This window comes from Myxine glutinosa, chromosome 11 (genome assembly GCF_964187855.1).
Source record: "Myxine glutinosa chromosome 11, kmMyxGlut1.1, whole genome shotgun sequence".
NCBI lineage: Eukaryota > Metazoa > Chordata > Myxini > Myxiniformes > Myxinidae > Myxine > Myxine glutinosa.
In genome coordinates, this window is record NC_136271.1 from 37,799,459 (window position 1) to 37,824,835 (window position 25,377).

A 25,377-nucleotide genomic window follows, 5' to 3' on the forward strand; every position below is an offset into this window, starting at 1 on the left:
ATATATATATATATATATATATATATATATATACACGAGGGGCAGTCAATAAGTAACCTTAAAATATTTTTCACAACTTGTTTATTGCATGTACGTGTGTAACAACTGTTATTTTAAAAAATAATCTCCATTTCGTTCAATGCATTTTTTCCAGCGCTTTACTAAGTCCGAGGTTTTCCTCTAGAAATAAAATATTTTGGCTGCTGTGTAGCCATTCATGCACCACCTCTTTGACCTCTTCTTCGGATCGGAAAGTTGTTCCACCTAGCGCCTCTTTAAGTGGCCCAATGATGTGGTAATCTGAAGGGGCGAGGTCTGGCGAGTCGGGTGGATGAGGAAGACACTCAAAATACAGGTCCTCAATTGTTGCAGCTGTAGCGCGGGCAGTATGGGACCAAGCATTGTCATGCTGTCGCAAAACACCGGTAGTGTGTAGTCCACAACGTTTTGATTTGATTGCTGGTTTCAGATTATTTTTAAGGAGGTCGCAGGATGACGCACTGGTGACTGTCGTCCCCGTGGGCATGTAATGCTTTACAAGTTGGCCTCGGCTATCCCAGAAGAGCATCGGCATCACTTATCCAGCGGACGGCTTTGTGCGGAATTTTTTGGGCTTTGGTGAAGTTGAATGGCCCCAACCTTTGCTTGCCCTCTTTATTTCTGTGTGAAAGTAGTGGGGACCCAGCTTTCATCCCCAGTCACTACGCGCTGTAAGAAAGCATCGCCTTCTGTTTCGTAACGTCGCAGAAGTTCTTCACATGTGTCCACTCACTGTTCTTTCAGTTCGGATGTGAGTTGTCTATGCACCCACCTTGCAGACACTTTGCGGAACCCCAGCACATTGTGAATAATATGGTGTGCTGAACCATGGATAATGTTCAATTCGGAGACCACTTCATCCAGCGTAATGCGACGGTTTTCCCTTAGCACGTGCAACCATTTCTGGCGTGTCGGCAGTGTGAGGTCGGCCCGGGCGAGCAGCGTCTGCCACACTGGACACTCCACTTTTAAACTCCTTTCCCAGTCGTACACCTGCTGCAGTGATAAACATGCATCACCATATTGCATCTTCATTCTACGATGGATTTCACTGAGATTCACACGATCACTTCCCAAGAAACGGATGACAGAACGTTGCTCCTCCCTGGTCCATGCTTCTAAGGGAGCCGCCATCTTGGAACTGTTCTACTGACGTCATACGCTCAATGTTGCCAGATCTAAAACAGGCAAAACATGACTCTTGCCAATAGATATTACATATGTTGTCTACAACTGCACACATTACATTCTCGAATTTATATCGCCATTTTAAGGTTACTTATTGACTGGCCCTCGTATATATGTATGGGGTGAGGAAGGGAGTGGGGGGAGTGGAAGGGGGAAGGATGCGAGAGGTGAGGGGAGAGGGAGGTGAAAGATATACTACATATACATATTTGAGAGGGCGGGGGTGGCTTTGACAGGCCCCTCCGTTTTGGTGGAGGGGGGATGAGAAAGAGAAAAAATTTACCCGTGCAAAGAGTGCTTTAACCTCAGTGTTGCCCAGGTAAAAAAGGAAATTGTAATAGCCTCTAACCTCAGTGTTTCCCAGGTAAAAAAAAGGAAATTGTAATAGCCTATAACCTCAGTGTGGCCCAGGTAAAAAAAGAAAATTGTAATACCCTCTGCCACCATCACCAGGTGGCGCTACACGGTACATATTTACATAGAGAATTTACGCCCATCTTCCGGTCCCCCACACCCCCGCGGAGCTTATGTTACCCCCCAGCCAAAGTTGTATTTGTATTTGTACACTGAGTAAAGTATATATGTGTTTATAGCTGGAGTACCTGGCTTTGCTCAAGAGAAAAAGAAACATTAACATCTATCTATAATTCCAGTAATCTCTGTGTGTATGTGTGTGTGTCTGTGTGTGTGTGTGTGTGTGTGTGTGTGTGTGTTTGTCTGTGACCGCTGTTTCTCGACAACCACGGGTCCGATATACTTGAAACTTGCCAGGTATATTGCTGGGGACCCGAGGATGTGCCTTTTCAAGGTTTGAAATTAATCGGACAAGTGGTTCCCAAGGTATGGTCACCGTACTCGCAAGCCGTTCGCTTTGGCTTTGCGAATGGACCAAACCATTTCATGTAAATAGAGGGGGGGGGGGGGGGTTCTACCGTACTCGCAAGCCGTTCGCTTTGGCTTTGCGAATGGACCAAACCATTTCATGTAAATAGAGGGGGGGGGTTCTGTGGTCGTTACTGCCACGTGGTTTCAAAGTTTTTTTTTGTTGTTGTTGTTTGCACGCATGTTTTTTTGCACCCACGTACGGGCACGCCCTAGTATTTGAAATGAGGGCAAATATATTGTAAAAGCAATTACATCCAAATCAGAATCCACCACAAATGTCAAATCATCATTTCACCTTTTCGTTGAATATATGCTGATGAATGTGCCGTGCATCACGTTTCTGAGTTAAGTGTGATGCCAAACAGGAAGAAGAAGAAGCCTTACTACCAACTTTGTACACTTCCGGAATTGTTTCATTTATTTGTGTTCAAATGTTTGCAAATTGTTTTGAATTTATTTATGTGAATGTGTACTTGTATATAATTATAACTGTCATTAATCAAAAAGGTTTAGGCACTATAGAGCGATTTTTCAAAAATCACAAAAAACTACTTTTTTTGTCAAAATTTTTTTTTTTGCCTAAACCACTCCCAGGCACTCACTGATGAACCTCTGAAAGTTTGACGAAGATCCGTTCAGCCATCTCTGAGAAAAAATGGCGACACACAGACAGACAGACCAACTCTCTTATATAGGAGATACCCTAAGGACATACACACGGGAGAGGTACAGTCACACGGAAAAGTAAGTACACCCCATGTAAAGTTTTGACTTTTTCAACACATTTCAACATACAGCTATTTGATCTTCATTTCAACAATATTGATAGATACAGGTGATCTAATATAACAAATATCATGAAACATTTACATTTTGTAGTCCATTGTATAATTTAAATAAACATAAATGCAAATTTCTCATGTGGAAAAAGTAAGTACACTCCTACATTTATCACTACTTCAAATACCTAAAATTAGAATCAGGTGCACCAGCTCAGGTGCAAATGATTAGAACATCGTTCGAGAGGATCTTGGAGGAACCTGTCTTATTTAAACCTCAGACATTTCGTTTGGTTTGCTCTTTCACGAGCCTCGATCTTGTATACAAAAAAAAAAAAAAAAAAAAAAAAAAAAAAAGTGTGCGGCGTCACCATGCCTAGATCAAAAGAGCTCTCTGAGGCCTTCAGAAAGAAGGTTATAGATGCCTACGAGTCTGGGAAGGGATTTAAAAAGATTTCCAAACAATTTGAAATCAATCATTCGACTGTCCGGAAGATCATCGACAAGTGGAGAAGATTCCAAACAACTGCCAACTTGTTCAGGCCAGGCCGCCCCAGCAAGTTCAGCCCGAGAGCAGACCGCAAGATGCTGAAAGAAGTCTCTAAGAACCCGAGAATGTCATCACGGGACCCACAGGTAGCTCTTGCCACTGTTGATGTCAAAGTGCACGAGTCTACCATTAGAAAGAGGCAGCACAAATTTGATCTACATGGGAGGTGTGCCAGGAGGAAACCTTTGCTGTCCAGAAAGAACATCAGGGCAAGAATAAAGTTTGCCAATGATCACCTAGGCAAAGACCAGCACTTCGAGAACAATGTGCTCTGGACAGATGAGTCAAAGGTAGAGCTATTTGACCACAGTTCCCGAAGACATGTTTGGCGAAAACCAAAGACAGAATTTGACCACAAGAACCTGATACCAACTGTAAAGCATGGTGGTGGAAATATTATGGTTTGCGGCAGCTTTGCTGTATCAGGGCCTGGGCAGCTCACCATCATAGAATCCACTATGAATTCTTCATTGTACCAGACTACCAGAGGGTGCTTGAGGATAATGTGAGGCCATCTGTCGGAAAGTTGAAGCTCAACCGAAGGTGGACCTTGCAACATGACAATGACCCTAAACATACCAGTAAATCCACCAAGGAATGGCTGAAAAGAAAGAAATGGAGGGTTCTGGAATGGCCAAGTCAAAGCCCGGATCTAAATCCCATCGAGATGTTGTGGGGGGATTTGAAACGAGCTGTGCATGCAAGAAACCCCTCAAACATCGCACAGCTGAAATAATTCTGCATGGAGGAGTGGGCAAAAATTTCTCCCAGTCGATGTCAGAGACTGGCAGACAGTTATAAGAAACGCCGACTTGAGGTTGCTTCTGCCAAAGGGGGCAATACCACCTATTTGAGCCAAGGGTGTACTTACTTTTTCCACAGAAGGAAATGGGATCTCTGTTAATTTTTTGTTGAATAAATTATTGCAAAGTCAATGTTTCATTGTTTTTTGTTCAATTAGATCACCTTTATCTATAGATAGTGTTTAAATGAAGATCAAATATTGATATGTCCACATATGTTAAAAGTAAAAAAACATTTCATGGGGTGTACTTACTTTTTCACGTGACTGTACTTCACATACCAAAACTGTATTTCATGACTGTATTTTCACCATACATTCTGGTGCATACCAGAAACTTGGTACAATTTCACAAAAGTGTGAGGGAGCAGTTCAGTGACAACACAAGACACACACTGCACATATATATATATATATATATATATACATGTACCTTTCAAAAATATTGTTGGTATAAACTTCTCTCATGCATTTTAAACTATTTTATAATGCTTTTATATTTGAATTTCATGGAAATGCACAGGAAAATTTGGATGCGTAGATAATATGAGGTGCATGAATGCAGGTGTTTGTGGATTATACTGTACCTCAGAGAAAGTCTGGGAGAGAGCAGCCTGCAAAGTAAGGAAATAAATGAATAAATAATACAACACAAAAAAACAGGCATTTTAAGGCCATTTTTCCTGCTAGAGCGGGGTTAGCCTTGCGGGCCCCATAAAAATCTTCTCCATTTTGCCAAATGAATAAATAATAATATGTAATCTTCTTCTATCTTCTATCTATATACATAAAAGAAAGTTTTTGTTTGTTTGTTTGTTTGTCTGCACGCGCTAATCTCCTGAACGGTGAAAGATAGGAGGAAACCTCTGAAACAAGAAATGTCGGGACAGGCCCCGGGAAGGTTATAGGCTAGGTGGCGAGGATGGTCGAGGCCGCCTCAGCCGGGCTGGGCCCATTTCGCAATAAATCTTCTTCTTCTTTCAAAATTCTCTAGAAGTACAACTTATGCACTTAATAGGAATATCTGACTGATTGCAACACATGCTTTCAAAATTCTCTCTCGCGGGGCCCGACCGAAGAAAGAACAAGGAATCGTTGAGCACGAACTGATACTGGGCTCGCGTCAGACCGATGTACAGAAGATTAAATTCATTCAAGAAGAACCCAGGCAACGCCGGGTGCATTCAGCTCGTATAATATAATAATGATTTTTAAAAAACCTGTTTATAAAAAAGGGCAATGACCCTAGGCTCACCTGCTAGAACCAGAGAACCACTGATAGTAGGTGTGGATGATCCTCAAAATATGTAAAGTAGCCGATGGTTTGAACAAACTTTGGTCAATTTGGTCAGGTCAGTCTTTTGGGACTGCCACTGGTAACATGTAGCTCAATATTACCTGCCGCATGGTCATGTTGTCGGTGACTAAACGGACTCCCCTCACTGGCTTCGCTGGGGACCAAAAACAACACCTGGCAAAGGGCGGGTGAGCTCCCATCGGAAGCCAATGGCCATCCAGTAAGGAGATGGTGCCTCCTAAAAAACACCCATCTGGTTTGGACCGATATCAAGTCATACGAACGACTTTAAAAACGATACGTGCTGCTTCCTTGCTTGAAAAGGATAGAGAACGAACAATCCCCATCGGTTGGCATCCATGGGGAGGAGGAAATTCCTCGAGGTTATGACGTCTCTGGTACCCAGAGTAACCCGGGAAATGACGGTAGTGACGGCACTTTTCCCAAGCTCAGTGGATGTGTTAAGTGTTTGTCTCGTCATTATGTACGTGTGTGTGTGTGTGTGTGTGTGTGTGTGTGTGTGTGTGTGAGAGCTCTATTAAGAGCCTTAGCCCAAGTATATGAAAAAAAAAAACATGTGAAAGTATCATGCAGAGACAAGTTGCATCGAAATCAGGTGAATACTTTTGGACAAGTCAAAAGTAGCGGTAATGTTGGTTGACATTGACCTATGTAATATGCAATTTATAATGGGCTTTGCAAGGCATCAGGAGGCTTTGGAACTCAGAAGTTCTACAAAGTTTGGTGAAAATAGGACTATTAGTTTTAACGTCACAGGTGATGAAGGTTGTGGTCAAGTTTAATTGAAAATGTGTGTAGTTTCAGAGAAGAAAGCATATACCCATTTTGGGTTGCAAACCCTCCCCCTTCACATAAACTGCTTGAACTTGCTCCACCCTCACCGTCGCCTGAACTTGTTCCAACCTCAACCCCGGCCTGAAGTTGATCCAAACCTCAACCCTGCCTGCACTCGCTCCAACTTCAACCCCGGCCTGAACTTGATCCAAACCTCAACCCTGCCTGCACTCGCTCCAACCTCAACCCCGGCCTGAAGTTGATCCAAACCTCAACCCTGCCTGCACTCGCTCCAACCCATTGGCTTTCCTGTACAACGTTTTTTTAAATGAGATCTGATAAGATTATCATAAATATTTTGTCACATCTTATGATAAATCGTTTTGGCAGCATAGTTTCATCGATGATGATAACTAATAATAAGGATAAACGAAAACAGGTTTCAAAATAGCTACCAGTACATACTGGTTTTCCGGGTGCTCCTGGCAAACCATCCCTTCCTGGTGTGCCCTGAGGGGGTCGGCACATAATATCGTGTAAGGTCATAGACACAGCAGTTGGCCGTTCAAGCTGTTGAAGCAAACATCTTTGGCAAAATATATGGCAAGTAGGAATAAAAACCTCCCCACAATATCTGTAACGATACCCCAGTTTCAGAATTCCTGTACACAGACTTACATCCAAACCAGGGATCCCTGGCTGTCCAGTATTTCCGGGTGGTCCTTGTGGTCCCTAGATACATTTCGAGAGAGAGACTTGTTATATTGTCGTTGATTGAAAACCTCATAAATCCACCATGTCAAGGCAAAGGTTTCCTTTGAATAAATAATTTCCACAGCTCAAGAAAGCCAAATTTGAACTCCAAGTTGAAACAACACTTTGTTGAAAGCACTAAATGTAACGAATTGGCAGCAGGAAAAAAACAGAGGTTTTCATTAGCATAGAGATGATATGTTGAAGACAGCAATCCCAAAAAATCCTCATGGGGCAATTATACATGTTGTCGGGGAGATGGAATTTTCACATGCATTTTGAATCTGCACCTAGTTGGTTTTAAATCATCAAATACTGAGGTGTTGTCCGTTTTATTGTTGGGTTGATGCTGTCTTGGTTTTCACCAATGCGGAGAAATACACAGAGACGTGCATTTTATGGCACGTGTAACAACTCTGTGGTGCAATCGTTTTTTTTGTGGGAAACAAAATTCTCACCACAGGTCCTCGATGTCCAGGTGAGCCAGGTGCACCCTTGGTAAAAGAAGAAGAAGAGAAAAACAACACAAAATATAGCTGATGTAAACATGCAAAGTATGTATTCTCATCCTCTGTTCAATTAATGAGGCATAAGGGAAAAGTGGAAAGAGCAGTTACACTGTGTTGGGCTTGCAGAAATTGTATGATAATCCAGCATCAAAACTGGGCTTAAATGTGCTGTACAGTAATCTTATACTATTACTACTACTAATACTTCTTTTAACATCACCAAATATTCCCAACTCCTTGCGTGTTTGGTCAGGGAACTATTTAGGCCCGTCTCTAATGAACCGTTTGGCCAGGCCTGATGTTAGACAGAAGGTGGCATGAATTTGTAATTCGTTCAAGGTTTTGGCGATAACTTGCCTACTTGTCACAACAGACACCAGTGCTGGTATATGGATCCTCCGGTTTTACATATTTTTGTTTGATGCCGCCATTGATGCCTCACCCTGCATGTGAAATACTTGGTTGACAATTTATAGCTGGGTCAGAATTTAAACCCAGGTTAGAAAGTTCAAAGGCTATATATGGCAAGTAGGATCAGAGTGCATGTCTCTAAGCTAACTTGGGACCCCCCTTAACTAAGTTAAACGATCAGAGTACCCACCCTACATGAGATAGTGTTTCTCCAAGTGTGCGACGTGTTCTTCTGAAACGTCTCTTTATTTGGGCGTTGTATAGGCAACAGATCGCTGCCCGGATTGCTCCCAAAAATAAAAAATAACACGGGTTCGTACATGAAACAAAAATATGCGTACTGCTCATATGCTTATATAATACATCTTGTTACCTTCACCACCAAAGGTGGATGGAGGTTATGTTTTCACCCGTGTCTGTCTGTCTGTTTGTCCGTTTGTTAAAATATCTCAAAAAGTTGTGGACGGATTCGGACGAAATTTGGCAGAGGTAGCGTATGTGACAAGGACGAAATTATTAGATTTTGGTGAAGATCCGGATTCGGATCCGACTACTAGAATTTTTAAAGTGATTCTTCACCATTGGGAGATGAGAGGGCCAAAAACGATACATAGCAGGATATCTCAAAAGGTTGTGGACGGATTTGGACGAAACTTGCTGGACAGGTTGGGTGTGTGACAAGGAGGATTCGATTCGATTTTGGTGAAGATCTGGATCCAGGTAGTAGAATTTTTTAAGTGATTCTTCACCATTGAGTGATATGGCCAACCAGGCGGAGGTATGCTCTCTACTGAGTGCCGTTATAGTTTATATACTGTAGCTCTAATTGCACTGGCCCATAGGCTGACACTAGATACTTGAAGCCTAAGGCCTGAGGTCGAATACTGTCGCCTTCACAAGACCGATGATGCCTACCGGCTCCAACCTTTCGATATTTGATGATCCTTTTAAGTCGCTTAGCTTGTTTTACACTCAACGGAAAAATTATAGGGAGGGCATAGCGATTGTGAATATAAGACTTCCAAATATGTCTTAGGCTTACCAAAATGGTGAATGTATGATGTTTCTTCAGGTTACAATTGTGGGTGGTGTCAGGTCAGCTGTCCAAGCAATGGGTATACACTATACATTGGACATACATACATACATACATACATACATACATACATACATACAGACATACAAACACTTTCTCCATTATATATATCTACCATATGAAACACAATGTGTGTGTGTGTGTGTGTGTGTGTGTGTGTGTGTGTGTGTGTGTGTGTGTGTGTGTGTGTGTCCCTTCATAAGGCTAGGTTTTAAAGGCGTTGAGTAGTGCTTTAGGAGGGATTTGAGTGAGGGCGTTTAAGGGGCAATCTTTTAACACGACTGTGCATCAATCGGTTAACAGACCTAAAAGACTCCAAGGACCAAGAAGACCCCGAATAGCCAATGGACCCCAAACACCCAAAATACTCTGTAGACTGTTAAAGACACAAAAGACCATGAAGACCCCAAGGACCCAGAAGACCCCAATGACTCTGAAGACCCAAAATACCCCGAAGAGCCAAAATACCCTGAAGACCCAATTGACCCAGAGTATCCAAAAGACCCAAACAACCCCAAAGACTCATAAAGACCCCGAAGACCGAAAAGATCGAAAAGACCCAGAAGACTGGAAAGACCCTGAAGACCCAAAATACCCTGTAGACCCTTAAAGACCCGAAAGACCCCAAAAACCCAAGCAATCCAAAAGACCAAAAAGACACCGGAGCCCCTTAAAGACCCTGAGGACCCAGTGGATCCAAAATAACTCCTAATACACAAAATACCCCGAAGACCCTTAAATACCCCAAATATCCAGATTGAGGAGACACAATACTTGAATGACTCAAAAGACCTAGAGGACCCAAAAGACTAAAATGACCCAAAAGACGCCGATGAACCAGAAGACCCAAAAGACACAAAAGCCACAAAAGACGCTGAAGACACTGAAGACCCCAAGGACCCAAATTATCCAGAGGACACAAAAGACCCCAAGGACTCTGAAGACCCAAAAGAAGAGTAATTATGCCTCTTACATTGGAATTGTAGACGGTGGCTTGCAAACTGAGCCTCAAGGTCGGTGTACAGAAGCGTTATTTATTTAATCACAATAAATAAAAGGCACAGGGAGGTGAAATTTGCTGCAAGTGATGTGCAATGCGCGCAGAGTAAAACGAGTTTTCATTTACGTCTGTAGGATGTCAAATAAATACAGATGATATAAGTACCCCTGACACCAGGCCCAGACTTCAGACTTTGGCATGCTTACATGGCTGTACCGTCAAAAACTGTTCCAACCCGTCATTTTTGACGGTATTTATACTAGTATATATATATATATATATATATATATATATATATATATATATATATATATATATATGATCTGAGGTTTCTTTTTTCCAATGAATGATGACTGACAATAACACTGGTGGGCTCGGTGTTTTAATGATCATTGAGGGGTGGGTTTCAAAGGGTTTTCTTTATATGCGTCCGAGGCTCCTTGCACTGTTTTATTATCGACACTTAACAATGTAACATACAAATACAATCAGGTATAACAGCACATGATGATATTCATTTTAAGGTGGTTTTGGCCTTACTACGAATACGAATACCTTGGGTCTCATAGTGTTTGCAAAACTTACCCGACGTCCAGGAGCTCCAACAGTTGCAGTCATTTTCCCTCCTGGTTGTCCAGGAATTCCTGGCAAGCCGGTCTCACCCTAGAAAACATGGAAGAAATGGCCCATGGCATGTCAAAACATCTAAAAACATCTCGAGTGCATTTTTGCATTTAATGTCGTAAACATCAGACCGCATGCATAATTTTCTGATCAATTTTTTTCTTGTAGTTTTTCTTGTAGTTCCTAATTTTCTTGTCGTTCCTAGTTTGTGAAATGCGAGTATGGTTTATTTTAATAATCTCTGAATATTTATGCATCAAAATTAAGGTTCAGTTGAAAGAGGTCATGGGATCTGCTATGGAACTAATGGTGTGGAAAACACAAAATAGCAAAATCAATATTTATAGGACATAGAATGCACTCAAGGGAGGTGCTGACTCACGCAGTTGTTTTCTCTTCATGAAATATCGCCCCATAGAGCACTCACCTATCCTGTGGCATGGCCACAGTGCGAGTAAATATAGTCCTCCACTGATTTTTATTTTATATTTTCTTTATGAGCTTAAAGTTTAACTCGTCTGAGACATTCACAATATGAAGCTCCAGGGCATATTTGGTGATCCTAGCTTCCATAATTGCTCAGTTATTTTGCCAACAAACAAACCCACAGAAGGGATGATTGCAATACTAATGTGCCCTACCCACTGCTGGGGCATGAGCATTAACAACACAAGTAAATTGGAATATTTTCAGAAGATTATAAATTAATTAATTGCTCATATGCATCATTGGATTGCAAAAAAAAAAACGTTTGCAAAAAAACAAAAAACAAACCCATCTTCTTTTTCACAGTCAGGTTTTTTTTGTCGATGAAGAGATAGATTCTGAAGACTGGTCATTATCGCAATGATTTGCTCTAATGAACTGTGAAAAATCGTGATTAATATACAGATGACCCCTTAACATCTGGTATTCCATGAACATGAACAAACTGCCACTATATATATATATATATATATATATATATATATATATATATATATATATATATATATATATATATATATATATATATATATATATATATATATACATACATATACAGACTTGGCATTTAATATGGAATATATTTTTTTTCTTGAATTGGGTTTACTTTCTGAACTCGGTATATCAATCTGGTGAGTTTCTTTTATGCTTCAGTGATTTCTTTGTTTAAAGAACCATGTCACTGATTGTCTGTCGCAGCAAGAAGTCAATAACAGGATTATATCACAGGTGGCATGACAAAATGTACATGGCATGTACCCCTCCATCCCCTCCTCTCTCACTTCCGCTTCCGGTCCGGTCTGGAGAGGACGCTGGCGTTACTTGTTCGCCGCTTCTCCGACTGGGCCATTGTACATAGTTTGCTTTTCTGGTGGTCGTGGCGGATTTTTGACCGTTGGGTCTGCCCTCTGCTCGGTCCCGGCTCTGCTCCTGGCTTCGCCTGCCCGGCTCCTCCACTGTTTCCTCAGGCCCGCTCCCGTTGTTTGCGGCGGTGGCTGTTTGCCGCTGTGGTCTTGATTAGCGGCTGCAGTCGTTTGCCGCTGCGTTTGCCGCTTTGCCTCCTCGACCTTGGCCTCGTACTCGTCCCTTCGCTCCTGCCTGGCATGGCTCTGAGGTACTCCGCCGCAAGGCTTCTTCTGCTCAATACCCGCTCCACCCCATCATGCATCTCTGCCATCAAATCAAATGGACTCCTCCGACGACCCAGGTACATTCACCGTGGCTCCGGTCGTAAGTTTGTTTATTTGCAATCAGGTCACTCCATCCCCGTCCTCTGGTCGGCTCAGCGCACTCTCACTCTTCGTCCCAGCGCACCTGGTCACAGCAACGCACACGATCGCACCTCCTGCCTACGAACCTTGGCTAAATCACCTGAATTCATCCCTGCTGTTCAAAACAACATCAAGCTCACCCTGTTCAACACCCGGTCCCTCAACAACAAATGCCTCATCCTGAACGAATACATCCTGGATAACAAACTGGACTTTCTCTGTCTCACCGAAACCTGGCAACAACCTCTGGACTACTACACACTTAACCTCACCACACCCAATGGATATTCCTACGTCAATAAACCACGCTCGGAGGGCCGAGGTGGTGGAATTGCCGTTATCCACCGTCAAGACATCAAGACCAACCTCATCTCCATCTCATCTGCTCCATCATTTGAACACCTGGCTTTAAAACTCTCTGGTCGCACGCAGTCAGTCATGGCTGTCGTCTACCGCCCTCCCAAACCACACCCATCATTCCTGTCTGACTTCTCCTACTTTCTGACCCAGCTATGTTCCCTCTCCCCCTCAATCCTCCTCCTTGGTGATTTCAATATCCACATGGACTCCACTGACTCCACAATAACCACTGACTTCACTGATTTACTCACCTGCTTTAACCTCACTCAACATGTCGACTTTCCTACCCATATCCGTGGTCACATTTTGGACCTTGTCTGCTCCACTGGATTAAATTTGCACCATCTCTATGGCTCTGACCTCACCCTCTCTGACCACTTAGCCATCACTCTGACCATCAACATCCCCGCCCCAACACCAAGGCATTATCGCACAATCAACTTCCGTAAGCTAAACGCTCTTTCACCTACCTCATTCTTATCCACCCTCTCTGAAAAAATGTCCACTTCTCCCTTCATTGACCTCCACACCCCTTCTGACCTCACTGACTACTACAACCACACTCTCTCCTCCTGCCTTGACCAGCTTGCGCCTGTAAAAACCAAAACAGTTTCTTTCACCCATTCTGCTCCCTGGTTTACCCCTGAACTCCACCTGATGAAAACTCGTGCTCGCCAACTTGAAAGACTCCGCAATAAAACGGGTCTCACAGTTCACTCCCAAGCCTACAAGGACCACCTACAACACTACAAAGATGCCCTCTCCCGCGCCCGCTCTGCCTACTACTCTCAAATTATCCACTCTGGCTCCGGAAACCCAAAAGCACTCTTCTCGACAATAAACAAACTCCTCCGCCCCCTGAACACCACCACCCAGTCATTCACAGTAGACAACTGCATCTCCTTCCTCTCTTTCTTCCAACGCAAAATTGACAACATCTACAACAGCTTGACCACCGCCGCACCCGCTCCCCCTCCAACCACCTGCCCCCCCTTGTCCTGCCATCCCCTGTCTCGGTTCTCCCCAATCTCCCCTACTGACCTCTCTGAACTCCTCATAGGAATGAAAACTGCCACCTGCACTCTTGACCCCATCCCCTCCAGCTTTGTCAAAGCCTCCCTCCCTGCTCTCTCTCCACTTATCATTGCAACAATAAACTCCTCCCTGTCTACAGGCATCGTCCCACCTTCCCTCAAAATTGCTGCTGTTACCCCCATTCTAAAAAAACCTGGTCTAAACCCTGACACCCTAAACAACTTCAGACCCATCTCCAACCTACCCTTTCTGTCAAAAGTTTTGGAACGCGCTGTAGCCACTCAACTCAAACATCATCTCTCTGCCAATAACCTGTATGAAACATTCCAATCCGGATTCCGGTCCAACCACAGTACTGAAACTGCTCTCCTCAAAATCACCAACGACCTTCTCCTCTCCTCTGACGCTGGCAACCTCAACATTCTCGTCCTCCTCGACCTCAGCGCTGCCTTTGACACCATCGATCACACTATCCTCCTCACCCGACTTGAATCCACCTTTAACGTTACCGGCACTGCCCTCTCTTGGATTAAATCATACCTCTATGACAGATGCCAGTTCATCTCCATCAATAACTGCAAATCCCCCACTGCTCCCCTCCCCCAAGGTGTCCCCCAAGGTTCAGTTCTTGGCCCCCTCCTCTTCATCCTTTACCTGTCCCCGCTCGGTCACTTAATCCGCCGTCATGGTCTCCAATTCCACTGCTTCGCCGATGACATCCAGCTTTTCATCTCCACCAAGTTCGTCTCCACCGACACCCACTCTATCCTGACAAACTGCATCACTGAAATAAAATCCTGGCTTCAAATCAACTTCCTCAAGCTTAACTGTGATAAATCTGAAATAATCATCATTGGCCCAAAAACGCTCACAAAATCCACCCATAACTTTGCCCTCAACATCGACGGTATCCCAGTATCCACCTCCCCTCACATCCGGAATCTTGGCGTCATCTTTGACCAAACCCTTTCCTTCGACAAATACACTAAACAGATCACAAAGTCAGCCTTCTTTCACCTGAAAAACATTGCCCGTCTCCGCTCATCCCTCTCCTCCACGGCTGCAGAAACCCTCATCCACGCCTTCATCACCTCCCGTCTGGACTACTGCAATAGCCTCCTCTATGGTTCACCCTCAAAAATCACCAATAAACTCCAATACATTCAGAACTCCGCTGCCCGTCTACTCACCCATTCCCGGACCCGTGACCACATCACCCCCGTCCTTTACAAGCTTCACTGGCTCCCCATCCCCCAGAGAATCCAGGACAAAATCCTCCTCTTGACATACAAAGCCCTCCATAACCTGGCCCCATCCTACCTGGCTGACCTCCTCTCCAGACACACTCCCACCCGCAACCTCCGCTCTGCTGGTACAAACCTCCTGACCCCCTCCATCCGGACCAAATTCAGATCCTGGGGGGACAGGGCCTTCTCCATCGCTGCGCCCACCCTCTGGAACTCACGACCTCACACCATCAGAGACTCCTCCTCACTCACCACATTCAAAACATCACTAAAGACCCACCTGTTCAACACTGCATTCAACATTCAACCCACAGCATTTAACCCCTGACTATCTCTTCTCCTTCTCCCTCCTTTTGCTTTAAATATTTCCCTATTGATTCTTGTCTTTTTTGAAATTGTTGTTTTCATGTATTGTTATGCATTATGTTTGCCACTCTGTCAAAGCGCCTTTGGGCTTCTGGAAAAGCGCTATACAAAATAAATGAATTATTATTATTATTATTACAGACAGGTACATTTGACGATTGGCTTCACAATCGGGTATATAAGGGTTGTTGCGTTCTGTATTCGTGGAAAACAACTGCTGCACGTCTACAAAAGTTATTGCCGCTTCCCCTGGATGGTCCGTGAACTCGACAATGCTGTTTGTCATTTAGTGGTGGCTTTACAAAATTCCGGCATGAAACAGCGTGCTATTGCTTGGCAATATGGCATCACTCAAGGTCAGGTGTCAAATATCCTGAAACGAAATGCTCAGAGGAGTGTCCCTACTCCAATACCGAGGCCAGGACGTCCCGCAGAACCACAAGGAGGGATGATCGCCAGCTGCACCGGTTATTCCGCAATGGCCGTACCAAGTCAGCTAATCAGCTTAGGGCTGAGTGGCAGCAACTGACAAATGTGCCTGTATCCAGAAGGCTAGTCAACCAACGACTGGTTCAAGCAGGCTATCGTGCCAGGCGTCCCCTGAGAAAGCCACATCTGACCAGACAACACCGCCAGCACTGATTGCAGTGGGCCAGATAGCACTGTCAATAGCAGCCAGGACACTGGAATTCAGTGACGAGTCTAGATTTCTGGTCTATCGTCAAGATGGCCGCGTCCGAGTGCGCAGACAAGTGCATGAAGCCTACAACGAAGATTGTATAGTGCCAAGAGTCCAAGCTGGAGGTGGTGGGGTGACCATTTGGGCTGCTTTTCATGCAGGGGGCAAAACTGACCTGGTTGTTCTGAATGGAAACCTGAACCAGTTCAAGCACAGGGCCATTCTGGAAGAAACATTGCTTCCATTTGTTCGTGCAGCCTTTCGAGGAAACATTGTCTTCCAAGATGACAATGCACGGCCTCATCGTGCTCGCATGATCCAACACTTTCTTGCTGACCGTGGTGTAGAGCATATGGAGTGGCCTGCCATGTCCCCGGATATGAATCCGATAGAGAACTTGTGGGCAGAATTAACGCGTCAAATCGACAACTTGGACCAGCAGCCTGCCTCTGTGCGTGAATTGCAGCAGGCTATTGTAACTGCATGGCAAGCGATTCCTGTCCAAACCTTGACAAATCTCATGAACAGCATGCCTCGACGTGTACGTGCTCTCCTGAATGCTCGTGGGGGTTACAGGAAGTACTGAACTGTAATTTTACTGTCCGTAATCCCATTCGTAATTTAACTTTTGTTTAAAAAAATTTTTTTTTTGGCTAATGTGCAAAATAAAGAGATACTTCTGGAAAACGCACACAAGTTTAACACAGTACTGTCCGTGAATTGAGTTCGATATCAGTTTACGTCACTTTCAAGGATCAATTTATTTGCTTCGAAATGTCAAATGTGGTTTTTGTTTCTTTTGAAGGTCACATTAACAAAATCTAGAATAATTTCAACATAATTCCAATGAACTTTTGGTTCTAAGTCATCTTGAAAAGTAAGTTCACCCCCACAAAAAAAATGTTCCATATTAAATGCCAAGTCTGTATATGTATATATATATATATATATATATATATATATATATATAAGCAAAGATTTGCGGTTGGGAGTATATACAAATGACTCAATGGTAAGATCTCCAACCTTTAATTGAACAAACAATGACTCAACGTTTCGATTAACAACATGTGAAGCCACACGCCTCCGTTAATCTTCCTCAAGAGTGATAAAATCATCTCAACATCCCCTTACATGCACAGTGGGCGGGGTATATGCAAAGTGGGGTGGGCAATGCTGGACAGCCAATTAAACCGTATCACACCGCTCTCGTGAACGGAGACGTTACCGACCAAATTCAAAAATCAACCGCATATTAACAGCTCAAAATAATCCTGTAAGCAATGCTGGATTATAACGCAAGTGTTGAGAAAATCCGGAACAATCATTACATTTAATCAAAAGTTAAACTTGCAAACAATTAAATTGTAAATTAAATTAAAACTGTAAATATATTAAAGCCAAAATTTTTTTTAAGACAAAATAAAATTGTCACATTATCAAGATCATCACATGTGGCCCTATGCGGTAAAGGTGAATGCGGGAAGGAGGTTGGTTTTAGGGGGGGATAAAATGGGGGGGGGGGGAACCAGAAGGGGTTGGAAGTGGAGGGGGGGGGGGTGTGGGAGAGGGGTGGTTTGGAGGGATTGGAGGTGGGAGGGGGGAATTTGTCCGAATAAAAACCTTGTGTGATATATTATGTGGACTCGTTCAAAGTACGGAATGCCTGCTTCGTTTACACAAGAGTGGGTCAAAAGCTACCGGTAAGTCAACTACCTCTTGTGTGATCGAGGTAACAGTTTCTTCTGTGTGCCAAGCCTCCAAAACACGTCTTCTGTTTCTGTTGGGTGTGGAGCCCAAAATATTAACCCTATCCCATAAAGGTGTGTGGCCTTCCTTAAGGCCGTGTTTGGCAATAGCAGATCTGCTGGGATAATTACATTCAAATGCTTTTTGGTGTTCAGTAATACGTTGACCTAAGGTCCTCCCGGTTTCACCCACATACTCAGCTCCACAACCACAGGGCACCACGTATACCACCCCTGACCTATCCTTCCTCGGAAGCTTGTCCTTGACCCTCATAAGGGCTTGGCGAAGGGTGAAAAAACCGGTGTGAAACTCACCCTCACTCCTGCCGATTTCAAAATTCTGCCGACCCTCTGTGAAACCCCCAGTACAAAAGGGAGAACACACCAACCCTTTGGTTGTTCTCACGGTCTCAGCCTGTTGTGTGGGGAAGCCCTTATCGTTTTCCTGTTGCGTAGCAAGCTGTCAGGATAGCCATTTGCCCTTAACACATTTTGAAGATGGTCCACCTCACTCATCTTGTCTTCAAAGGTAGATGGTAAATCACGTGCTCTTTTTGAGAGGGTGTGCACCACCGATCTTTTGTGTTCCATTGGATGGCAAGACTTGAAATCAAGGTAGCGATCAGTGTGTGTAGGTTTTCTGTACACCGTTACCTTTAAGGCTCCTTTGGGATCCCTTGCTACGAGTGTATCCAGGAAGGGAAGGGCTCCATTTTTCTCCTCTTCAATGGTGAAATTAATGGAGGAAAAAGTTTTATTTATGGTCTCATGGATGATGCCCACCTCATCAGAATGACAGATGACAAATGTGTCATCCACGTACCGGAACCAAACACGTGGTTGCAGTAACAGGGCTGGAATGGTGCGTTCCTCCAAATCCTCCATCACCATGTTGGCAATCATAGCCGATACCGGGGAACCCATAGCGGTGCCATAAACCTGCTTGTAATATACCTCATTAAATACAAAGTAGGTGGAAGAGAGGCAGGTAGAAAGCATGTCACAGACGTCCATCGGGCTTAAAGCTCCCGCAGTCTCTTTCCATCGATCATCCTCCATCAAACGCCGGTCTGCCACCTCAATCGCCAGGGCTATGGGCACGTTGGTAAATAAAGACACAACATCAAACGAAACCATGGTCTCGTGTGCCTCGATGGTGAGCTGCTTCACTCTTTCAGCAAATGCTGTGCTATTGTGTACGGTTCGCTCTGTCGTCCCCACCAAATGCTTCAAACTGTTTGCCAAATACTTGGATAGAGCATATGACGGACCATTAATACAGGAAACGATTAACCGTAGCGGAAATCCCTCTTTGTGCACTTTCGGTAGCCCGTAGGCCCTGGGAGCCACACCCTTACTGCTGTACAGACGTTTGTATGCCGCAGCTGATAATCTCCCAGTCGCTTTTAATCTGGCAAGCATTGAGTTTAACCTTCGTTCCTCGTTGAGTTTAACCTATGTGTATATATATATATATATATATATATATATATATGACACGACAAGTCAAATGTCCAATCAAATGATCAGGGCAGAGGTCACTGTGAAGTCTACGTTGGAATTTAATAAATGGCAAGTGCTGTATCCTTAGATCAACACAGGACATTTTGGGAATACAGAACAGACTTTGGTACACAAAACCATTGATACGCTGGTGTCTGTAAGGTTGGTGTAGAAGTAGCGCACTTGACATTCAGCGGTCTGGTCTGCGTTTGATTTCTGACCTGGCTTCTGTGATTCTGAGGCAGGGCATTGCATCACCAAGTGTATTGTTCCTTGGATGGATGTTAAATCTGGGTTTCCCATCATGTGCTAGCATTGCACGACCAACTTAAATATGATCATTATGTCTCAAACCAAACCTCAGAATTAAAATTGTAGAATTGTGGCAATTTTACAACTTTTTTTCCTTCTCAAAAAGTGGGAGATTACTGAAAGTCCAGAAACACTGCAGCTACTTGATAGACATCGGTATATTCATGTCTAGTGATTAAAATTTCATGAGACATGAGTGCGTGACTGTGGTTTTAATCTCAGGAGCTAAGAAGAACCACTCTATTCATGTATTCAGACACATAGGGCTGCCGAGTCCGTTTTCCATTGGATAGGGAGCACAATCCTGGATGGTTTGCCAATTCATCGCAGGATACCTGCCTGAATGGCTCATTCTTCGCATTAAACTGGTACTGATTTTGCCGATTTCAGAAGGATGACAGGATGAGTCTACCCACCTGGTATTATGTAACGGTACGACAGGGGCTCAAACGACGACCTTAAGCTAGCCGACTTAACCATAAAGCCAACACCAGGCTTCAGAAAGCAGAGGAAAGCAGAAATGTAAACATGGCTATCACATAAGACTCAAATTGTGAGAAGCTTTAATGGCGTTAACATTTAACGCCATTAAAGCTTCTCACAATTTGAGTCTTATGTATGAAGGTACAAAAATAGAACACATTCGCTTTCCATCAATAGCAGCACAATTGCAAGTTCATTCTTTTTCTGTGTCTTTTTATCCCCTTGTTCATTCGATTTTGCCTTGACAAAGTGGGAGGGCTTCCACACCTCCTGGAGTCACACATTTTTGATTCAATGGCAACTTTACAAGACAGATCTGTTCATTTTAAGGAGACACTACTGTAGTATTTTAATGATCGATGTTGTTGATATATCAATGCTTACCGGTAAACCTGGAGGTCCAGGAGAGCCTGGCCTGCCATCAGCACCCTGTATTCAGAGAAGAATTAAATTGTAGATTAGGTCAACATTGATAAAAGGTTAAAATGCTCAAGCCACATTAATCTGCATACAAATAAGACTGCAAAGTCACCAACGAAACAAAATTTTAGAATGAAGAACTATTCTTGCTTGTGAAGGCTATGAAATGAGGCCCTACATCGGCGAACAGGCAAAACAATATGGATGGAATCAACAGAACACTGATCAAAATATGCTAAATCTCTTGAAAAGGAAGGAGAACCTGAGATTTCAAGCATTAACCTTTCATCGGAGCAAAAATAAAAATTATGTACCTTAATCAGAAAGGTCATTCAAGTTGGTTGCTTCAATGAATGTATGTTGTTCACAAACAAACAGACAAACAGACCGTAGTTGTCTGATAGACAGACAGACAGACAGGGGTGAAAACATAACCTCAATCCACCTTTAATCAGGAAAGACATATCCGTTTGTGAATAAAATATCTCAAAAAGTTGTGGACGGATTCGGACGAAATTTGACTGATGTAGCGTAGCGTATGTGACAAGGACGAAATGATTAGATTTTGGTGAAGATCCGGATTCGGATCCGGATAGTAGAATTTTAAAGTGATTCTTCACCATTGGGAGATGGGACCAAAAACGATACATTGCGGGATATCTCAAGAAGTTATGGACGGATTTGGACAAAACTTGTTCGACAGATTGTGCGTGTTACAAGGAAGAATCGATTTAATTTTGGTGAAGATCCGGATTATGATCCAGCTAGTATAATTTTTTAAGTGATTCTTCACCATTGAGTGATAGGGCCAACCAGGCAGAGGTATGCTCTCTACTCAGTGCCGTTCTAGTTTCTTATGCGACACTAAACTGTAAACAGCTCCGCAACTATGGAGAAGCTTGAAGCTGTGTTTTACTTCTTCTGGAGTTTTGGTTTTATCTGAACATGAGCTTTTAGCGAAATGCAAAAAGAGAGGACGTGTTTGAGAAGAAGCTGAAAGACGGCAGAAAGAGGACAGCTAAAAAGAGAATGAAACCTTTGCAGACAATTATGAAGACTGACCATGAAGATTTGGGCCTTTTCCGTCGGCGCAAACAAAGAATACAGGTACAGTATGTTACGTTAGCCTTAATATATATAGCTAGTAACATTACGACTACCTTTCACTTTCTTCCTGAATTGACGATTGTGATTGCCCAATAAACGGTCTGCAATATTGCGAGCTCCACCCATAGGTCCGCGTTCGGCTCGCTTGGTACCTATCCATAGCAGGAACCAAATTTAGCACAGGTACTTAGTTACGGTTCGCTTGGTAATGGAAAAACGAACAAGCGTTACGCCTAGGTCCCCCGTCGGTGAAGTGATGCGAGTTGACAAAGTGGAAGACGCAAGGCGGCCATCTTGGATTTTGACATGGCGACCCAATTTTCAATGGCGTTCTCCCTTATGCGTCGATACACCCACACAACAGATTAGAAGTTAGTAGTTCGTTTATTTTTCAAGATATTTCGCTCACAAGGTTCAGACATACATGGCGTCAGACATACATTGCGGTGGCCATCTTGGATTTTGACGTGGGTTGCACCCACACACCAAATTTGAATGCGGTCCTTCGCTTACGCACGCATGCATGCACGTAGGCACGTACGCACGCCCGCACACACGCACGGACGGACGGACGGACGGATGGACGGACACACGGACGGAGGGGAAAACCATAGTCCCCCTTTCGCTCCGCGTTGCGACGGGGGACAACAAACGGATTTTGGTTACAGTATGGTACGGTACCGCGGTGGAAAAGCACCATTTCACACCCCAAGAAATGACATTTCGCACCCCGGAGGAAAGCGTGCAGCCCGGCTTAAGAACCACTGGTTTACAGTAATCATATTTTGCTCTAATCACAATCATCTAAATGCTCTGTACTTTTGGATATTAGTAGTTGATGTTCCGATGGTTCTCTGTGCATTGTTTCACTTTTGTCAAATAAATGATTTTGTGATTACAAAGGATTTTGTCTTAGTTGGGCCTTATTACCTGCAGGAGCCTGAAGATTCAACGAAGTTTGAATTTTTCTTCAATTTGCTCAATATTCGTTCATACCTACCCGATAATTTTGGTAAGATTAAATTATAAAAGCTGTTTATTTGTAGTTATAATTAAAGCAATGAACATTTAAAATCATGATGATTGTATCAATCTCTAGGAAACATCAATGAATACATTTTGCTGAAATGTGTAATAAATTAATTTGAACATGCTATTTCACTTTCAGACATCCAGAGTCATCGTCATTTGTGTTTGAAAGTAGTATTGAAACAAACGTTTACTCACTGGCTTTCCAGGCCGAGATAGCCCAGGTGGTCCATGCTCACCCTGCGTCCCAGGAGGACCCGCGGGACCAGTGTTGCCAGGTGTACCCCTCAATCCACTTTGTCCCTGTAAAATACGAGCCACGATTTATCATCTTACACACAGTCGATCAAGGTGCCCTGCACGGGCCTTTTCATTAATGGCTTAATGTCAAACATTTATTGTGATATCATTTATGAACCACTGACTTAAGAAGGTAAAATGCCTGTGTGTCTTGAGCTCATTCCATAAAATACAAGGATTGTTCCTAAATAAGGCAATTCATGATAATTTTAAACCTAATAACCCATATTTCTCTCGACTGTCTTGATTGTCAGACATACTGGTGAGTGCAGCTGGTATAATTCCAGGTAAAATGTTCAGTAACAAAGTGTAAGGTTAGGTTCCTCCTAGGAAACATAAAAATAATTGGGAGTTTTATGACTTAATCAATACAAAAACACTTTACTTGGCTTCGAATGAGACCATTTATTATTCCAACAAAGAACTGAGTTTTCCTTTGGGAGATGCATGAGAAAATTCAATTTCAATATCTCTTCACATGAAAATTATCCAAAATTGGTTAATCTGTCAGAAGCATAAAATGGGGTGCATGAGAAGTGCAGCCTGGTAGTTTGTTAGTGAGAGTATTAGGAAAGTTTGTGGTTAAAATGGCTGCATTTGCCTGCTCCTTTGAGGATAATCAGTTTTTATTTGGAAAGACAATTATTTTCACAAGTTATGCTGAAGAAAGCATTCATTCATTGGGCATATTATAAGTAAACTGAGGAGCTGTTGCTCACATTTTTTGCTCATGTCTCATATGAAGCCATGATTTTAGAATGTTAAGATCCAAAAGCTTTACCTTGATTCCTGGTGTTCCTGAATTCCCAAGTGGACCAATAGATCCCGTAAGGCCCTTGGGCACAGATGGACAGAAGATATAGTAATTACGATAGTACTGTGGCTAGCTTTTGCCTTTGCTACTTGAACCTCAAATTTACGATATGAACATAAAGTATTTTTCCAAAGAGAAGAAAACGTAAAATGTCAAAAAATAACTTATGTGACCAAACACCCAATTAATAATGAAATACTCTCGACATCATTCAAAATTTGAACTACACACTCATGGATATGAAGAATAATACAATATGACTTATGGCATCATGATTAGTCTCGCTATCCTTTAACAGAAACGAAGATACGTTCACGCAGGAACTTAAAAATATACCAATTAAATAATTTATCAGAACATTCTCACTTCATAAAATTTTTATCAAAACACAAAGTAAATCCATAAAGTAAAATTAAAGTATCCCAAAATTGCTGAGAAAACAAGTCAGGAGACGACGATGGTTCACGAGCGATCGGTATTCAATGACAAAGGACGGACTATAACTGAAACAGACCCGGACAGGCCAGGCCTGGAAATGTCAAAACGAAGGTTACTGACCTTGAAATGAGATAGAAAATAATGTATAATCAGTTATGAGGTTAGTTAGCTACACAATACCGAAAATTCGGTTAGATTCCGACAACTTTGAAACTTTGACCTTTGTGACCTTCAAAGGTCAAAGGTCGAAGATTCTGAAATTTGTTGGAAAACTTGTATTTCATGGTGTATTTGATAATATAAGATCATGTACGACATTTCACCCTATCAGGAAGCGAACAATGTAATAAAACCATCAAAAATCGACTTTTCTAAATTTCATGACCTTGTGACCTTGACCTTGGGGCGAAAATTAAAAATCGAGCTCCGTGGGGCTAGACACATGACATTGGCCTAACCAAATACCGAAACCCCTGTCAGATTCCACCAAACGCCTCGGAGAAGATGTAGCTTGAACACGATTACCCCCTAAAAAGACATCTTTTTCGGGCGTGGCGCCGCCCACAATGGCCGCAATACGCCCACTCTCGGCAGGACACAACTAGATCATGATATCAACCTCCCACTCAAGTTTCATCAAGATCGGATGATATCGGGTAGTTATGCTGCGGACAAGACACACACACACACACACACACACACACACACACACACACACACACACACACACACACACACACACACATGACGAATATAGTGGTCAGTTGATAACTCATGAACCAAAAAGATGCATCTCAAAGCTTTTAACCTTGGAAGCATCAGGACAAAAGGAAGGATACTGGAAATAAAGATCGAAGCATTCTATGCTCATGGGTGGTGACTGTGATTGGTTGACGTCGGTGACAATGACTGTGTCGTCAATGCGCATCATTGGCTGTGCGGCGCGGAGTGAACTGGACATGCATCCTGCATATGATTAGTCGGCCAAATGCTACTGGGGCATCACAGCAGTGCTGTTGGGCTCATGGCACACAGCACACGGATGGCTCCA

General features: G+C 43.1%; 1 protein-coding gene across 1 annotated transcript in view; it reads right to left on the minus strand.

The window, feature by feature from the left end:
- COL22A1 (collagen type XXII alpha 1 chain) overlaps positions 1-25,377 on the minus strand; it is a 283,216-nt gene that overhangs the window by 99,276 nt on the left and 158,563 nt on the right. Inside the window, exons 22-29 of the mRNA XM_068129833.2 lie at positions 23,856-23,909; positions 22,973-23,077; positions 20,603-20,647; positions 10,690-10,767; positions 7,547-7,582; positions 7,014-7,067; positions 6,801-6,845; positions 4,831-4,857 (exon numbers count right to left, since the gene is read on the minus strand). Coding sequence (XP_067985934.2) covers positions 4,831-4,857; positions 6,801-6,845; positions 7,014-7,067; positions 7,547-7,582; positions 10,690-10,767; positions 20,603-20,647; positions 22,973-23,077; positions 23,856-23,909 — 444 coding nt within the window. The remainder of the gene's footprint in view (positions 1-4,830; positions 4,858-6,800; positions 6,846-7,013; positions 7,068-7,546; positions 7,583-10,689; positions 10,768-20,602; positions 20,648-22,972; positions 23,078-23,855; positions 23,910-25,377) is intronic.